A 16,326-nucleotide genomic window follows, 5' to 3' on the forward strand; every position below is an offset into this window, starting at 1 on the left:
ACGTGACGGCGCCCCCGGAGGCGCATGACGCCCGCGTGACGCAGCGGCAGGCTGCTCTGGACCTGGGACTTGACGTCAGACGTAGCACCCGCTTCCGGTGGCGGTTGCCGGGGCAACCGGGACGCGGCCAGCGTGGAGTCTGCGCCTTGGTGCGAGTGCTGACCTCAGGCGACCCCAGGAGGGATCGGAGGACGCTGTCATCCCCGCGCTGCCAGCTGCCGCAGCCGCAGCCCATGCGGGGCTCCCTGCTCCCCATCGCCTCGCTCCCGGTCTCTCCCCCAGGGGCGCAAGTTTAAGGATCTTCCAAGCACCCGGTGGGTGGGCGTCTCTGCAGCCCGCTCCCCAGTCCTGGCGGTGAGTGGGCGCCAGGCACAGCCTGACGCTCAGAAAAAACACTGGAGAAGCCGGTTAATGCAAACCCCAGGGGCGCCCCTGATTCACTGGTCTGCCTGTTTGCAGACATGCTACGGCCTTTGCCCGGCGTTAAAGCTGGTGGACTGCGCAGAACTGTTGGCCAGGCAGGTGGCCCAGACCCCACCCCACCCCCCGCCCCGCCCCGCCCCGCCCCGCCCCCAGGGATTCTGATTCAGCAGATGAGAAATTGGAGGCCAAGAATCTCTCCTTGAACAATCAGTCAGGTGATCCCTGAGGCAGGTAAATTCACTTACCTTTAAGCAAACACATAGTAGCTAGAAATCAGGAAGGTGGGCAGGGTGGTCATCCCCTTGTACAAACAAGGAACCAAGGCTAGGCCAGTGACATGTGCTGGAGCGAGCAGAGTTGGGATTTCACCCATACCATATATATATATACATATATATATATACATATATATATATGTGTATATATATATATATATATACGTATATACATATGTATACATATGTGTATATATATATATGTATATATATATTATATTTATATTTATATAATTATTGTCGAGTTAGCCAACATACAGTGTATATACACTGTACTCTTGGTTTCGGGGGTAGATTCTCGTGACTCATCGCTTACATACAACACCCAGTGCTCATCCCAGCAAGTGCCCTCCTCAATGCCCATCATCCATTTTCCCCTCTCCCCCACACCTCCCTCAACCCTGTTTGTTCTCTGTATTTAAGAGTCTTCTTATGGGTTTGCCTCCCTCTCTGTTTGAACCTATTTTTTTCCCTTTCCCTTCTGCCATGGTCTTCTGTTAAGTTTCTCAAGTTCCACATATGAGTGAAAACACAGATCTGTCTCTCTCGGACTTATTTCACTCAGCATAATACCCTCCAGTTCCATCCACGTTGTCACAAATGGCAAGATATCATTCTTTCTCATTGCCAAGTATATTCCATTGTATATATAAACCACATCTTTATCCATTCATCAGGTGATGGACATCTTCACCCATACTTTCAAACCTCTGCTTCTCTTATGGCCAGTCTGGGGCGGAGCAGAAGTCCAGTAGCTGACTGCTATGTTCTGGGGAGCTGGGGACTGACCCGTGTTGTACACAGTTTCTACCTGCAGGTGGCTTGAGAGCTGGAGAAACCAAAGGGTGACATGAGAGGCAGCAGCGAGAGGCAAGTAGGAAATACTGAACTTTGGGCCGGAAAGGGCTGAATCCAATCCCCAGTCTACATCTGCTAGCTGTGTGGCCCTGGGCAAATGGCTTAATGCGTCTGAGCCTGTTTCTTCACCTGTGAGATGGCTGTCGAAGTACCTGTCCTGCTGAGTTGCTGTGACAGGAGAGGGAATGTGTGGGGAATGTTTGGCACATGGTAATTCTCAGTAAACAGCCCCTAGAACAACAGCTGGAGTCAATGCTGCAGAGGTAACAGTTGCCAGATAAGAGCCAGCGGACCTGTTAGATACGAGTTCCTATAAACAATGAGTGATTCCCTTTTCTAAGTGTTAAGTAAGTCCCAAATACTGCACGAGTACATCCAAACAAAGGGATATCTGGCCATAGAACGGAAGGAAGCGATGTATGCTGCAACCTGGGTAAGCCTTGAAAATACTATACGAAGAGAAAGCAGCTGGTCATAAAAGATCACATGCTGCGTGACCCCATTTCGGTGGAATGTCCAGGAGAGGTAAATCTACATGGATAGAAAGTAGATTTGTGGTTTCCTAGGGCTAGCGGCTTGGGGAGAGAGGGGGAGTGACTGCGACTGGATAGGAGGTTTCTCATTGGGGTGACTGAAAATGTTGTAAAATTGAATGCAGGGACAGCTGTACAACTCTGACGACTACTAAAAAGCACTGATTTGTACAATGATGTGGGTTAACTGTATGGTATGTGAATGTGAGCTCAATAAAGCTGCTCAAAGAATATATGTACGATCACAGAGGCCTTTCTAGCCTTAGTGAAATGGCTTAACTAGCTAGCTGGCAGGTGGAAGAGGGTTTTGAAGGCAAGTGACCCTACTCACCAGGTAGGGTTTTCCACAGTGAGCTTCCTCGAAACCTCGGCTTTCTCTCACGGCTGGAAGGGGGCCTTCAAAGCCGCTTCATCCCACTCCCACCCTACACCCCGCAGAGATCGCCGAAATGGAAGACACAAAACACAGAAACCAAAACGATCACTCCCAGGCTTGTTCCTTACAATCGCGCTTCACACTTTTATTGTTACTTTTCTTCACATGGCAGATACAGAACTGTCCTCTTCCGTGATCCAAACCCACGCCCCAAAACCACCACTGACCAGCAAACACCACTCTTTAGAAGACCACCCCGTTGTCGCGATCGGAACACTCGTGTAACCCTTTCCACTAGTCTGAGAGGGTGGAAAGCTGACCGGCACTTTTGCACATGCAAAAACGAGTGGCCCCCAGCCCCCAGCGACATTTCCTGGAATTCACCATCGGCTGAAGGTGAACTTTCGAAGCTTTGGGTTCGTGAGCCTTCCTTGCTGCTGAAAGGGGAAACCTTCCAGAACGGAGAAGATGAGTGTCGACATTGATGGGACAAAATCGTATCGTGAGGATAAGGAACAGCCACAGCTTTCCATGCTTGTGAGGGTTAATTTTAGGAGTGGGCAAAAGGATTCCAGCTTATGGGAATTTACAACAAACAATGGTGTGTAGCTGGGTGGCAAATGGAAAACTGGGATGCAGGCCAGCCATCGGCACTTTTCTGTCCATGTGAGGATCTCGTGAGACCTTTCTCCCGGACCATGATCAGACCCTACGCTGCAGCCAGTCGACTGAGTAATTAAATAACACAAGTTATAAAACTTTAAAAAGGGGGCATTTACAGTCAGGGACATAAATACGTGCTTTTAAAAGTGTCTACGTACATATTTACAGAGTTGCAAGATCAACCATAGTAGCCCTGGGGGAAAACAAAAAAGTCCCTTTTTGTGTGTGACCACTCATGTTCTCCCAAGTTCTCTCCTTCCACTGTGGGTCTGATACATCACTGCTGAAAACGGAGCTGAGAAAACAGCGCCAGAGTGGTCTCAGACATCCGTGTCTGGGGTCTGCCCCAAAGGCACAAAACCCAAGACCCTCACTGAACTGGGTCCAAACTCCTAGCTCAGCTCACCCGTTTCTCCGAGACATGGGCTGTCCCTGCACAAAGCAGGGGCCAGCTCCATCGTTCCCTGGCAGGCGACTGGTGGCCTCTAGAAATCTCTTCTTCTTCCCCCTGTGCTTCTTAATCCTCCCGCTTATCTTCATTTCCCAATTTTTGTTTGTTTCCCTTTTCAGCTAATTCGGGAAGGTCAGTCGCTAACGTGTTGATGGTCCCAAGTGAGGCAAAGAAGCACTGAGGACACCTCCCCCTCCTGCCACATGCTGTCCCATCCCCTGCCTCTCCCAAGGGGGCAACCAGGTCTGCAAATGGGGACGGGGACTTCTCTCCCAGATGCCCAGGGACTGACTAGAATTTCGAATCTGGAAACGACTCAAGCCAGCAGCTCAGGCAAAGAAGGGGGGTTTTCGAAGTGCGCAGGCCAAGGGGGTCGACAGCAAGGCTCTGACGTGTCTACACGCCGTTGATTCCCAGAGACGTTGGAAGGCTAGGGAAGGTGGGGCGGTGAGAAAGGAGACTCGGCCTCCTCCTGAAGGCCTTCCTCGGACAGGCCTAGAACTGACCCCTGAGCCAGACCACAGTCCCCGCCATGGCAAAAGACAACTCGAGAAAGCAAAAAGCAGGATCAAGGAGCTCTTGAAAAATTGCATAGTAGGAGAGGCCCCACCCCAGCAGGAAGGCTGAGCTGCAGAACACGGTCCCAGGGGCTGCACCCACGTGTCGTCCACGCTGTGGAGTCAGCTGCCTTCCTGCCTCCCTGGGGTTTGGGACCCTCGTCTGAAGACCGCACACGCACACCCACGCACGCACACACTCCCTCCCTTTCTCTCGCAGGCTCGTAAAACTGGAATAGGTCGGTACTCCCTGCGGGGCAGAGGGCCAGCCGGTCCCTTTGGCTTCACTGACTCCAGGTCACTTCAGGTGCTGAAGGAGAAAAAGAAAAGAAAAATGGTAACAGTGGCCGCATCCTCAGTGCCTTCCCTGGGCTGCTGAAGCACCATCTCAGTTCTTCTAATGCAACAATTTACTGACATACACCACGCGTACAGAAAGAAAGCACAGCATGATGAATTTCCACCCGTGTAACCAGCACCCAGATCAAGAAACAGAACATGACCAACCTCCCCTTAGCCCCCAGCCCAGGCTCCTTTTTAGGACAAGCAGTAACCCTCACCCCCAGAATAACTACCTCCCCTCGATCACCAGGGATTGATTTTTGTCCGTTTTTTAACTGAAGTAAATGGAATCAACCAGCACACGTCCTTCCCGTCTGGGCTTCTTCCACAGGGTGCATTTGGGGGATTCATCCCTTTGGAGCCCGTGCGTGCAGCTCTGTCCACCTCCTTGCTGAGAGATTCTACCACAGGATCCTGCCACTTTCATCTGGCTGGTCCCCACCAGTGCACGAGCAGGCAGCTTCCGATCCGGGGCCACCGTGAGGGATGCGGGCGGCTAGGACTCACTTATCTACGCCTAGAAGACACGTGTGGCGCCCATGCGTGCCTATTTGTGCCAAGTAGAAGTGCTGGCTGGTAGGGTGTGCACGGATGACATAGAAGCTCTCCCATGCGTGTGCACACACCCGCTGAGTGTCTCCCTAGTGGTGTAACTGCTGGGTCCCACTTCAATCAATACTGCCAAAGGCTTTTCCGGAGTGATTACACTATCACCTGATTTCATTCTAATGGTCCCGATGACCCTCGTGGCAGGTGACACTGATCCCCATCTTGCATGGAAGAAACAGAGGCTCAGAGAGGGCAAGCGGCTTTCACCAGGTCAGGCTGGTAACGAGGGGCAGAGGTGGGGCTGGAACTCAAGCCGAGCCCACCCCAGAGCCCACATGTGCCTTCCATCAGAGCGAATGGCTTGGGCTGCGTGCCTCCTGCACAGAAACCCCACTCACAGTACTTGACCACAGAGCCAGGCTCGTGAGTCAGTCCGCAGTAACTTCTGCTGCGCTGGGCAGAATAGGATCATGGCGTTGTGCTGGGCCAAGTTCAGGGGCTCCGTTCTCTCACCCCATGGACCTGGTCATCATTCCTGTAACTCCTACTCCTACTCCAACTACGATTCCTCTTCCTACCACTACTCTGATAACTCAGTGGGAGCAGAAACAGCAGGGCTGATTCAAGGCAGGCTGACCACACACCAGCCACTTTCCTAAGGGCGTCTCACGTACTAACCTACGCAGTCCCTGCAGCAGACCTATGACACAGGTATACCATTAACCCATTTTGCAGATGGGCAAACTGAAACGCAGAGAAGTGAAGTACCTACCAGGACTGTTAGAGCCAGGATTCGCTTCCAGAAAATGCACACTTGACCACGATCCATCCCAACCCCCGCCCCCCAAAACCTCTTGATGGGGCTGGAAGGAGGGCAGCTTGCAGTACAGGAGGGCGCCTTCAAGAGAGGGGGCCTCCCCTGCCGGTGGGGGCCCACGTGTGCCCAGGCCCATCCCTGCACAAGCCGGGGGAGAAAAAGAACACAGAGACAGGGGCCAGCCATGGAGTGGCCTGCATGTCCTCGGGCTGGTGTGGCTGGTGTTATGTGTGTATTACCTGTGGGTCATCGAGCAGGACCCACAAAAGAAGCCATCTTGCCAGTCCCCAGCCCGGGGGGCAGCCCTTCAGGGAGGGGACCCCAGCAGCAGGGGCCGTGGGCTGGACCGCTGGAGCTGGACAGAATTTGCTACAGGGGAGCTCTCTTATCAGGGAGGCGGGCAGGGGGAGACACCCCACCCACCCCACTCCTGGGACCCCATAAGAGGCCAGCGCTAGGAAGCCTGCCCCGAGGCCAGCGACAGCTGAGGGGAAGATCACGGAGGCAGCCAGATGACTGAGAGGTACCAGTCCCTTCCCCGGACGTCCCCTCGAAGACCCCGGGGCCCACGTGCAGCTGGCCCCAAGCAACAGAAAGAGACAGAGGTGGACAGGACGTGCAGGGGCAGGCTTCACGCTGGACTGGGCAAGGTGGCATGTTTTATACCTGAAAGCGAACAGAAAGCTCTGGGCTTTGCCCATGGCACCGATAAAGCCCAGAAAAGGGAGGTGCCCGCAGACAACAGTCACAGGAGGAAAGCCGAGCTCCTAGCTCGGTTCGGACCGTCGAGTAAAGTGGCCAGAGCCTCGAAGCCGGCAAGAGCAACAGGTGAGGGGCAGTCCCGGGGCCTGAGCGCTTCCAGGATGTCACCCGTTCCTCAGAACAGACCCCACTGCACACACAGTCTCACACAGGATTTCAGGGGACAAGCGTAGGCCACTTAAAAAGTCCGCCATCCATTCTAGGAGTCAGACGACTCAAGTTCCGCCCCCAGTTCTGCCAACTGCCTCTCTGTGACCTACACGCCCTGCCCACGCTAACATCCCTTGTCACGGCACTGAAAAAAAATCATTCTGGACATGTGTTAAACACGGCAATGGGCTGAACTGTGTCCCCCTCAAGATTCATATGAGGAAGCCCTCACCCCCTCACCCCCGCCCCGTGTGATGGGATTAGTGCCCTTACAAGGAACACCAGGGCCTCCTCTCTGCACCACGGAGGATGCAGCCAGAGGATGGCCTCTGTAAGCCGGGAAGAAGGTTCTGGTGAGGACCGTGCCGGCGCCCTGACCTGAGACTTCTGCCTCCAGAACTGTAAGAGACAAATGTCTGCATGTTTAAGCCCCAGTCTGTGGTATTTTGTTACGGCGGCCCGAGCAAGACAAACAGTACAAATGAGGTGTTCTTTTAATTTGTACACACGTATATGTATCTATAGATAGATAGATCTATACAGATAGATCCACAACAGGCTTGTTGTAAATACAAATTAGAAACATAAAAAAGTTTAAGACTTCAAGGGGCAAGTTCCAGTCACCTAGAAATTAGGCCATTCAGTGCCGAATGCTCACTGTTGATGGGCGAATAGAGGCTGTTAACTGCAGATGCTAATTACATTGGGCTTCTATTCACCTGAGCACCTTGCCGGGGAAGCTGCACCTGTTTGAAAATAAGGGAAGACAAGGCATACTTCCGGGGTCATGCCCTGGCCCCTGGGCAGAGCCCGAATTAGCAACGCTCGGCAAACACTGTGTCACCACCAGAGACTGCAGTGGCCAATGGACGCACCCTGTCTGCGGACGGATCAGCCCAGTTGCACCTGGCTCTCCTTCAGGTTGCAAAGAACACCTCCAGCGGCCACCACAGGGACGTCCCGGGCCCCAGAATTATCCTGGCACAGACTCCCATTCTCTGGGAGACTCCAGCCCAGCCTCTCGTCTCTAGGCCCCAATCTTCCCATCTGTAAGATGGGAGAGGGGAGGGACGATCTCCCGGGCCTTCCAGCTGGGTGCTGTCCTAGTGTCCACTTCAACTCCGCTCCCCAGCATCCCCAGCTCTATTCACCTGGGGATGACCTGGGCCGTGAGCCCTCTCAGGAGCCTGTGCTGGAGACGCGGGCTCAGTTCTGGCTCAAGACAACAGACTCTCTGGGGAAAGTGGATTCTGTTTCCGTTCCCCTCCCCAAGCCCCAGAGAAATAAAGCCAAGCCCAGAGACTCCAGCAGCTTCAGGAAGGAAGCAGTGAGTGCACTCTGTGGGCATCAGGGCAGGTGGACGGGAGGAAAGTAGAACACAGAAGACCCCAGAGTTTCAGAATTCAGCCCATTCTTGCCTTAAACAGCGATGTTCTCATTCTGAACAACCCTGGCTGCATTAAGCAGGCATCCGCAAACTTGAGTGCGTCCCAGAATCACGGGGCCACCTGCTAACACAGATTCCCAGGCCCTGCACACCAAGGATGCTTTTTAGCAAATCTGGAGTTGCACCTCGGGGTATCTTTAACCGGTGCCCCACTGCACAGGTGCATGCAGTCCTCCAATCGTTTCTTTAGAGGCTGGTCTCAGGGACACAAGGAAGGAAGATGTGCCGTGTCACCAACAAAGAAGCCCAAGCCTACTCGAAGTCACTGGCAAAGCCCAGCCCTCCCCTCAAAAGATGGAAAGTCCGGCTCCTATAAGTGAATCCAGGTTTTACCATCAGACAGTCTAGAAAGAGACTTCTGGTTCAACATAAATTTAACCTTTGTATCTTACAGAAAAGTACTACTTTCACTTTCAAATACGTTGTGCGAATAAAGACTACACGATCTTTTCTGGGCTGAAAGCCTCTGGAGGTCTCGATTAATGCTGGTTATTGTTGCTGTTCTTATTCAATCAGTAACAAGAGCTAATACTTACCTGATGCTTTCTATGCGTCAGGCGCTGATCTACATGTTTTGCGTACATGTGACCCTTGTAATTTTCACAACCTATGAAGTAGGTCACCCCCACTTTAAAGATGTGGAAACTGAGGCTCAGAGAAGCTGAGTATCTTGCTGAGGTCCCACCGCCAGCAAGTGGCAGAGCTGGGGGCGGGGTCCAGGGTCCGCACCTACCTGCGGGAAGGCCCCGGGCTCCACCGGGCACACACCAGGCCCACCCTCTTCCCTGCTTCCCAGCCCAGCCCAAAGACCCAAGCCCCAGCCCTCCCGGGCTCCAGAGCCGCCCACGCAGTGCCAGAAGCTGCCCCACCCTCCTCGTACCTGTCAGGGAGCAGGCGAAGTGTCTACTCTTTGAAGAGGGGTCCCTGGAACTGGGCTGCAGCCGTCGCCTTGACATTCCTACACTGCCTGGTGATGTACGGGGCGGCTGGAGGAGGACACCGGGACGCCAGGCGGAGACTGTAGCTGTTGGGGAGAGAACGACACACACCATCACCAGGGGCCCACCCCGGTGCCCCAGACAGCACCCCGAGGCCCACGGCAGGTGAGCTTCAACGACCCGCGGGAGCTCCACCGCACTCCACCCACCACCTTCCGTCCCCTTGAAAGTGATGGTGGAAGCATCCGCCAGCTGGGTGCCGAGACACGGCACTCGGCAGGGGTGTCCTGGGGACCCCCCCCCCACCGCAGAGAGACGGGCGAGCTGGGGGCGTAGCCCTGCTGTGCACACAGCGGCTGCACTGTTTCCCCATCTGCCTTCCCAGGCACGTCCTCCCCTCGGAAGCATCTGGAGGCTCCTGGTACCAAGGTGCCTCCAGCACCTGCAGCGGGTCCTCTCCAGGCCACTAACGCTGCACTTGGCACCTTTCCCAGCCTCGCTGCGCCAAGCATGTTCATTCCGGGAATCTCTGAGCCCGGATCGTGGGACACAGGTCCAGCCCTAACTGCTACCACAGCCCGCTAAATTCGATTATTCTTTCCCAGGGAAGCCTTTAAAACTTTTCTTAAAGGTAGGTAACGTAGACCACGATTCCTCCCCTCCCTTCACCCGGCAAACCCAGACTCATCTTTCAGGTCCTGGCTGGGATACCGCTTCCTCCGGAAAGCCTTCCTTCTTTAACCCCTGGGTGAGGCATCTCTTCTGCAGGCTCCCGCTGCCCCCTGGGGCTTCCCCACCACAGCAGTTGTTCCACTGAGTCACAATTGCAACATAACGGATCTGCCTCCCTCCTGGCCCGTGAAATCCCAAGGTCAGGGCTTCTGTCTCGCTTGCGGATATATTGTAGCACAACCCACTCAGCACAACAAAAACAAGTATGTGTTGACTAAGAACGTCCATCAACTATCTCCCTCTACGTACAACCTATCAAGGCGCATTTACTATATTAGCCGTAATTTACAGAGAAGGAAACAGGCGCAGAGAGGTTAAGTAACTTGTCTCAGGTCCCAGTTCTGTCCCCAGACGGAAGAATGGAAGTGAGCAGGCCCTCCGGACAGGAGAGGTGGAAGGTGAGGGGAGCGGGAAAGCAGGAAGGGTGAACACTCCGGGCACATCACCTGCACCGGGGGTTGGCCCGGAGCCAGCTGTCTGAGGGAGCGAGAGATGGGAATGGGGCCAGTCTCGAAGCTGAAACATCAGGGTTTGGATCGGTGGTTCTCAACAAGGGCAAGCATTTGGCAGTGTCCAGAGACATTTCTGGTCGTCACATCGCAGGGAAGGGATGTGGCTACCGGTGGCTGGGGTCGGGGATACTGCTAAACGTTCCACAACAATCCAAACGCTAACAGCGTCAAGGTTGCGGCAGGTAGCCACCAACAAACACCTATTATGATATGCGAAGTAAGCGAACGCGTAAACAAACAAACGTATAAACAGACAAATGAGACTCTGGCCCCCAAGTGAAGACGCAGGGCTGCCCCCGGGGTGAATTCCTCCCCCAAGCTGTGCGATCGAGGCCCTTGGTCAGCTTATTCTACTATCTGAGCAAGATTCAAGGCAGAAAACTAAGACCCAATGCTCAGTGGCAAGCCTGTGCCCCAGATGGACCACCAAAGCCCCAGGGTCACGAGGCCCATGGGGTGGCCTGGGGGCTGGCTGGTACCCCAATGTGAGCACAGCCCCTCGGGCAGCCGACCCGACTGTGGGAGAGACAGTCAGCTGGCTGGAAACCTGGCCCACCTGCACGCCCCTGTCCTGGGACACCACGGATCCCCCTACACTGTCCCCTCTCTGCAGAAATGAAATGTCTCCAATGGAGGGGAGCAGACCCTGCATCATCAACGTCTACGTCTCCCTCTGTCACCATCATTACCCATCTACTGAACACTCAGACACCAGGTCCGTCAACGATAACTGCCCTGGCCTCCCAGCCCTCTCCAGCTGGACGGCATTTCTCTGCTCCCTGGCACACCTGTTCCACCCTCAGGCTCCTGCAGCTGCGGCAACCACAGGTTGTCCGCTAGGGGGCGAGCTTTCTCCCTAACCCCTCCCTCAGCACCCATGAGGTTGGAGAGCTTACACTGGGGGGTGGGGGCCAAAGCGCCCGAAGGCAGGCCCCTCTTGCCACCCCTCAGCGCACGGCCAGGCCCAGCAGCGGGCAACGCCAGCCGGCACACACACATCCCCTGTAATTCCCAAGTACTTTCTTTCTCTGCTATTATCTCTGGACCCTCCCGGCAGCTCAAGACGTAGGGAGAACAAGCGCTTTTTATACCCATTTCACAGACGAGGACACTGAGGCGCAGACAGATTCGGAGACTTTCCTGGGGCAGCAGAGCCCAGCCCTTTCAGTTCCATGGACCACAATTTCTGGGGAGACACCAAGTCACCACCTGGATGTGTCCTATTAAGACTGGGGCAGTGATATCCAGCAGGATACCTGGTCACAAAACCCTTCCGGTGGTCAGAGAACTCTTGAGAGCCCGGGGGCTGCCCAGAGCTGAGATGTCAGGTGCTGAGAAACAGCATCTCGGGAACCACGTATCTCTCCAGCTCCCAGCAAGGTAGTGGTTAACACACAAAGACCTCCTGACTCGAGGTTCCCACTCTCTAGCTGTGTGACCTCAGCAAGTCAGGGGCCTCTCTGGGCTCTGGTTTCCCCATGTGCAAAGCAGGGGCAGCCATTCCATCCATTAAATTCAGAGGAAGCTCTTAGCGCGGGACACGCTGGCATTCTCCAGCATCCACCAGCACGGTGTCTGCACTGTGGCAGTCGGCGGGGACGTGGGCGCCTGCCAAGTGACACGGCCCGAGGAGGGGGCGGCACGGCCGTCAGTCCCGATCCTCGTGCCCATCCTCCCTGCCTCCCAGCCTCCGAACCTCAGGACACCATCCCTGCTGGCCTGGAGGCAGAGCGGGGCTAGGAAGAGCCCTGGGACCGGGATGTGAGGTCACTGGCCTTCTAAGAACTCAGGACACGGGGGAGGCACCTGGTGCCGTGACGACTGACGTGGCGGATCAGAGCAGGAGGCGGGCCAGGCCCTCCCCCTCCTCACTGGCCTCCTGGCTCCTACGCAGCCTCCCCTGCCATCTTTCTACAGAACAGCAAGCTGCCCCTTCCCAAAAGGCACCCTGGATCATGACACGCCCCTGCGGCAACTGTCAGTCCCGGGCTCCCAGCACAGTGACCCCGTTCTCGTTCCTCGACACGCGGGGGGGGGGGGGGGGGGGGAGCGCATCGCCTCCCGGACCCCTTGGGTTCCTGTTACCCGGGCCGTGCTGGGCTTGCTTCAACACGTCTGTCCTTCCATCTGTCTACACACAGCCCTCCTCCTAGAGGCCCTCAGCCCCGGCTACTCACGGGGAGGCCGGGTCTGCGCACCAGGCCCGTGGCGTCAGCGTCTCTGGGGGTGGCAGGGGCGTCGGTACTTGTGAGCTCCCCAGTGATCCTACCCGGGGCTGAGGAAGGCCCCCCCTAGGTCCTCATGGGGCTCGCCCCTCCCTCACGGTCTTGCTCAGGGCCTCCCTCCGTCTGAAGCTGCAACACGGCCTCCCTATGGCCTCCAGGCCCTTTTCCTTTATCGTGTTCAGCACCATCAACACACTCAGAATCTACTGGGTTGTTCGCTGGCTCCGCAGGGGGCTTCTCATCACTGACGCATCCCCGGCACCTGGACCTTCGCCTGGCACACAGGAGGGGGTCCACCACCGGCCAGGTGCTTGGCCAAGGAAGCTCTGGGAAATAAGACAATTCTTGATGTCACCCAGTCCACATGCGACTTAGTGCGGCCGAGATGGGAAAAACACCCAGGTTCGGAGGGGGTCTGATGCCAGCGCAAGGCCAAGACCCGGGCCCCCTGGCCCCCAGGCCACCCCGTTCTCATTCAGCCCCCACTGGTTTCTGGTAAAGAGGACAGCTGGACACGTGGGTCTACACGCAAGAAACAAAACTGAAGAAACAGGAATCAAGGCCACGGCTGCGAGAGGATTCCAAGAGTGGAAGGTTCCGGTTCAAGGACCCCTAGGACCTACCAGGGTTGGTTTGTTTGCCTGGGCCGTCTCCACAAGCTCATGGGTCAAGGCGAAGGCGCCCCGTCCCCTCACACAGCCTTCCTGGAGCCCCAGGGAGGGGACTCAGCAGCCACACCTGAGCCTCTCTGGGGCCTTCCAAGAACAGAGGGTGCAGGGACCAGAGAGGGAGTCAAGTGACAATGAAACAACTTTAAAAAAAAAAAAAAAAAACAGGCAAAGGCGATCCAATCACTGAACAAATAGTTTAAGGACACAGAGAGGCAATTTGCAGAGAAACCCCAAGCTCATGAACAGCAAAAGACGCCATTGTCCAAGAAGATCACTGGTCAGACTGGGGACGTGCACTGTAAACTCGGAGCCCACAGGTGAGGGAGGGTGGCCGGGCCAAGGACGGCCCCCATTCCCTGCCACTTGGGGGGCCGAGCACCCCGCGCCACCTCCTGAGAGCCTATTCAATTAGTCGGAGCTACTAACCCCGACCCCGGGGATGAGCGGTCACTGCGGCTCAGCACGTGTGAACGAGGCAGACAGAGCAGGGAGCACGGGGATCACACCTCCACCTTCCCCGGCCACCTCCTCAGTCAGAAAGGGAATAAACGAACAGGCGGCAGGCCACACTGTAGTGATTCCTCACGGAGAGAAGTGACGTCGAGGAGAGAGCTCAGGAGTGCACGGCGGGGGCAGGCAGGGCCGGAAGGCGGGAAGGGAACACCTCACAGAACCATGTGCGTCAAACCCGAAGGCCGTGGGAGACGGATCTGCTTGGACACCCGGGCCTAACCTGGGCTGGGTGGTGCGAACGGTACGTGCAAAGGGCCTGAGGTGGAACTTGCCTGGAACGTGAGAGAAGCGGGGGCAGAAGGAAGGGTCTCATGACCCCTGAGTGAGGTGGGAGCCAGGTTGTCCTTCTGGGCAGCAGACGGACATGACCCGGCACGGCCACTGTGTTGGGCACAGGCCGTGGGATGACAAGAATGGAAGTGGGGAGGGGGAGGGGCACCAGTTAGGAAGCGACTGTCGTCATCCAGGTGGGAGAGGATGGGAGCTTGGACCCCAGGGTGGCAGTGAGAAGCGGCCGACTCCAGGGACAGTTTGGAAGTGGTGCAGACAGGATTTGCTGATGAACCGGATGTCAGGGCTGGGGCGGGGGCCAGGAAGACACTGGAGTCTGGACAGACCCTGGGGGCAGGATGGTCTGCCTTTAGCCAAGATGGGAAGATGGCAGGAGACGCTTCCGAGAGAGATCAGTTTGCACGGATTCCATTTAACGTGTGTACTCGACCCAAAGGAAAGGTCAAGTGGGCGGCTGAAATGAAACTCAGGACTCTGGGGTTGGACAGCATCTGGGGGGTCCAGATGGCTCAGGAAAGGGAAAGGGGCCACAGAGAGAAGTGCAGGGACCCAGGACGGGATTGGGGGGGGGGGGGCAAGTGGTGACCTGGGGAAGCTCGGAGAGAGAGGTGGCAAGAAGGGCCAGCATGTCAAGGAAGGGGGAGCATTAAATATCTACTGTCGCCAAAGGTCGAGGAGGCCAAGACAGAGAGCCATGGACACGTTCAGTGGCCTAGAGCCTGCTGGTAACCGTGGTAACAGCAGCCTCCAGGGCACAGTAGAGAAAAACCCCGAGTGAGTTCACAAGAAGAGGGTCCAGAGAGCTCCCTCAAGGAGAGCTCGGTCAAGGGGGGGCCGACGGGTCCGAGCAGAGACCCCCTTCCTCCCGCACCAGTCAGGAGGGATGTCCTGGAACGCAGTCCCCACAGCTGGTTAGGCCACACAGGAGTCTTACACAACTCTCCAGAAGTTCTCGGGAGTGCAGCTCACTCGAAGTCACTGTGTCACGTTCTGCACTCTTGCCAGAGGTAAAGGGGAGGCAAAGTGTGTGGGAGCCCGTGCGGCAGTAAGACAACCAGAGACGATGCTGAAATTCCCTGGAGGCTGGGTGCAGCCCCCTGGTCGGGGCTGTGGATGCCACCACCTGCTTCCTGGAGCCAGCCACCGGCCATTTCCAGGAATGGTGGCACCTTTTGACTCCACCTTCCCTTCCATTCTGGGGAGGTCCTCCCACCCGAACGAGGCCCCAGGCCGGGAGTCAGAGGTAGGAACAGGGACACGGCACTGGGATGCGGGAACCTGAGTTTCAGCCCTGATCCACTGCTGACTCGCTAAGTGGCCTCTGGAAAATGCCTCTACTGAACCTGTGCCATCCCACCTATAAAATGAGTATGTCAAGCAAGAAAAACTATGCGATAGTATCATTTATTGAGCACCTACTAAGTGCCGGGAGCTACTCTGGGTGCTTCATGGGAGCTCCTCAAATATTCCCAGCAGCCCTTGGGGCAGGGACAGGATGATCTGTGTGTTACAGGGAAGGAGACAGGTTCAGAGAGGTGAACGTCCAAACCACATTCTCTTAGCCAACCGGGGTGCAACCAAACTCTGAATCCAGGACCATCTGACCCCAAAGCCTGGGTGCCCCTCCCTGACACAGTTCCTGTACCGATGCGGACCAAAGAGCTCTCTTCAATATTCCAAGAAGCCAAACGGGACAGCCACCCATGAGGACAGAAGTTGGGCTTTGGGCTGAACTGTGTCAGTTCAGAGGAACTCTGGCATCAGGAGGCAGGGACTGGGGCGGGGGGGGGGGGGGGGGGGGGGGGCGGGGGGAATTCCAAACTCCCATGTTCACTGGAATCACCTGGAGAGATGGAAACAATCCTGCGGCTGGAGCCTCAGCCCTACAGATTTTAATTCAGCTGATTTGCACCCCAGGCACTGAAAATTTTAGAAGCCAGCTCTGAGAGCCACTGGTGATCTGTCTCCTCAAAGTGTGGTCAGCAGTCCCTGCGGGCCTGTTAGAAATGCAGCTGCTCAGCGCTCCCCACCCTGCCCCCTCCCCAGCGACCTCCTGGGTCAGAACCCGCATTTTAATAAGCTCCCTGGGGGAGTATGGGGATCTGAAGCCCGGGGAGCATGGGGCTAGTGGACACCTTCAGCAGGGAGTCGAGTGCAGGCCACTAGGTGGCTGTGCCTAAGGAGGGCCTGGCACCAAAGCCTGAGAGAGGACCATGGAGGTGGCCCTGGAGGTTACAGGGG

At 56.0% G+C, this 16,326-nt stretch overlaps 1 protein-coding gene and 1 long non-coding RNA gene across 11 annotated transcripts in view; one reads left to right on the forward strand and one right to left on the reverse strand.

Annotated features, from left to right (window-relative positions):
* Positions 1-212: 212 nt before the first annotated feature.
* On the forward strand, positions 213-2,942 carry LOC131492668 (uncharacterized). 2 transcript variants are annotated; one of them, XR_009252236.1, is made up of 2 exons: positions 213-314; positions 1,503-2,942. It is a non-coding gene; the product is annotated as an uncharacterized LOC131492668 (long non-coding RNA). The 2 variants fall into 2 exon arrangements; XR_009252234.1 differs by lacking the exon at positions 213-314 and adding an exon at positions 567-654.
* Positions 2,583-16,326, reverse strand: part of PRDM2 (PR/SET domain 2) — a 124,344-nt gene continuing 110,600 nt past the window's right edge. For 8 of the 9 annotated variants that reach the window (XM_058696285.1, XM_058696311.1, XM_058696255.1 and 5 more), the window contains 2 exons: positions 9,084-9,227; positions 2,583-4,446 (listed from right to left, as the gene is read on the reverse strand). In XM_058696285.1, coding sequence (XP_058552268.1) covers positions 9,107-9,227 — 121 coding nt within the window. In that variant the 3' untranslated portion in view covers positions 2,583-4,446; positions 9,084-9,106. Of the gene's footprint in view, positions 4,447-7,380; positions 7,503-9,083; positions 9,228-16,326 lie in introns of those variants that run through there. The other variant, XM_058696269.1, reaches the window with a different exon arrangement.

This window comes from Neofelis nebulosa, chromosome 2 (genome assembly GCF_028018385.1).
Source record: "Neofelis nebulosa isolate mNeoNeb1 chromosome 2, mNeoNeb1.pri, whole genome shotgun sequence".
In the NCBI taxonomy this organism is placed as follows: Eukaryota; Metazoa; Chordata; class Mammalia; order Carnivora; family Felidae; genus Neofelis; species Neofelis nebulosa.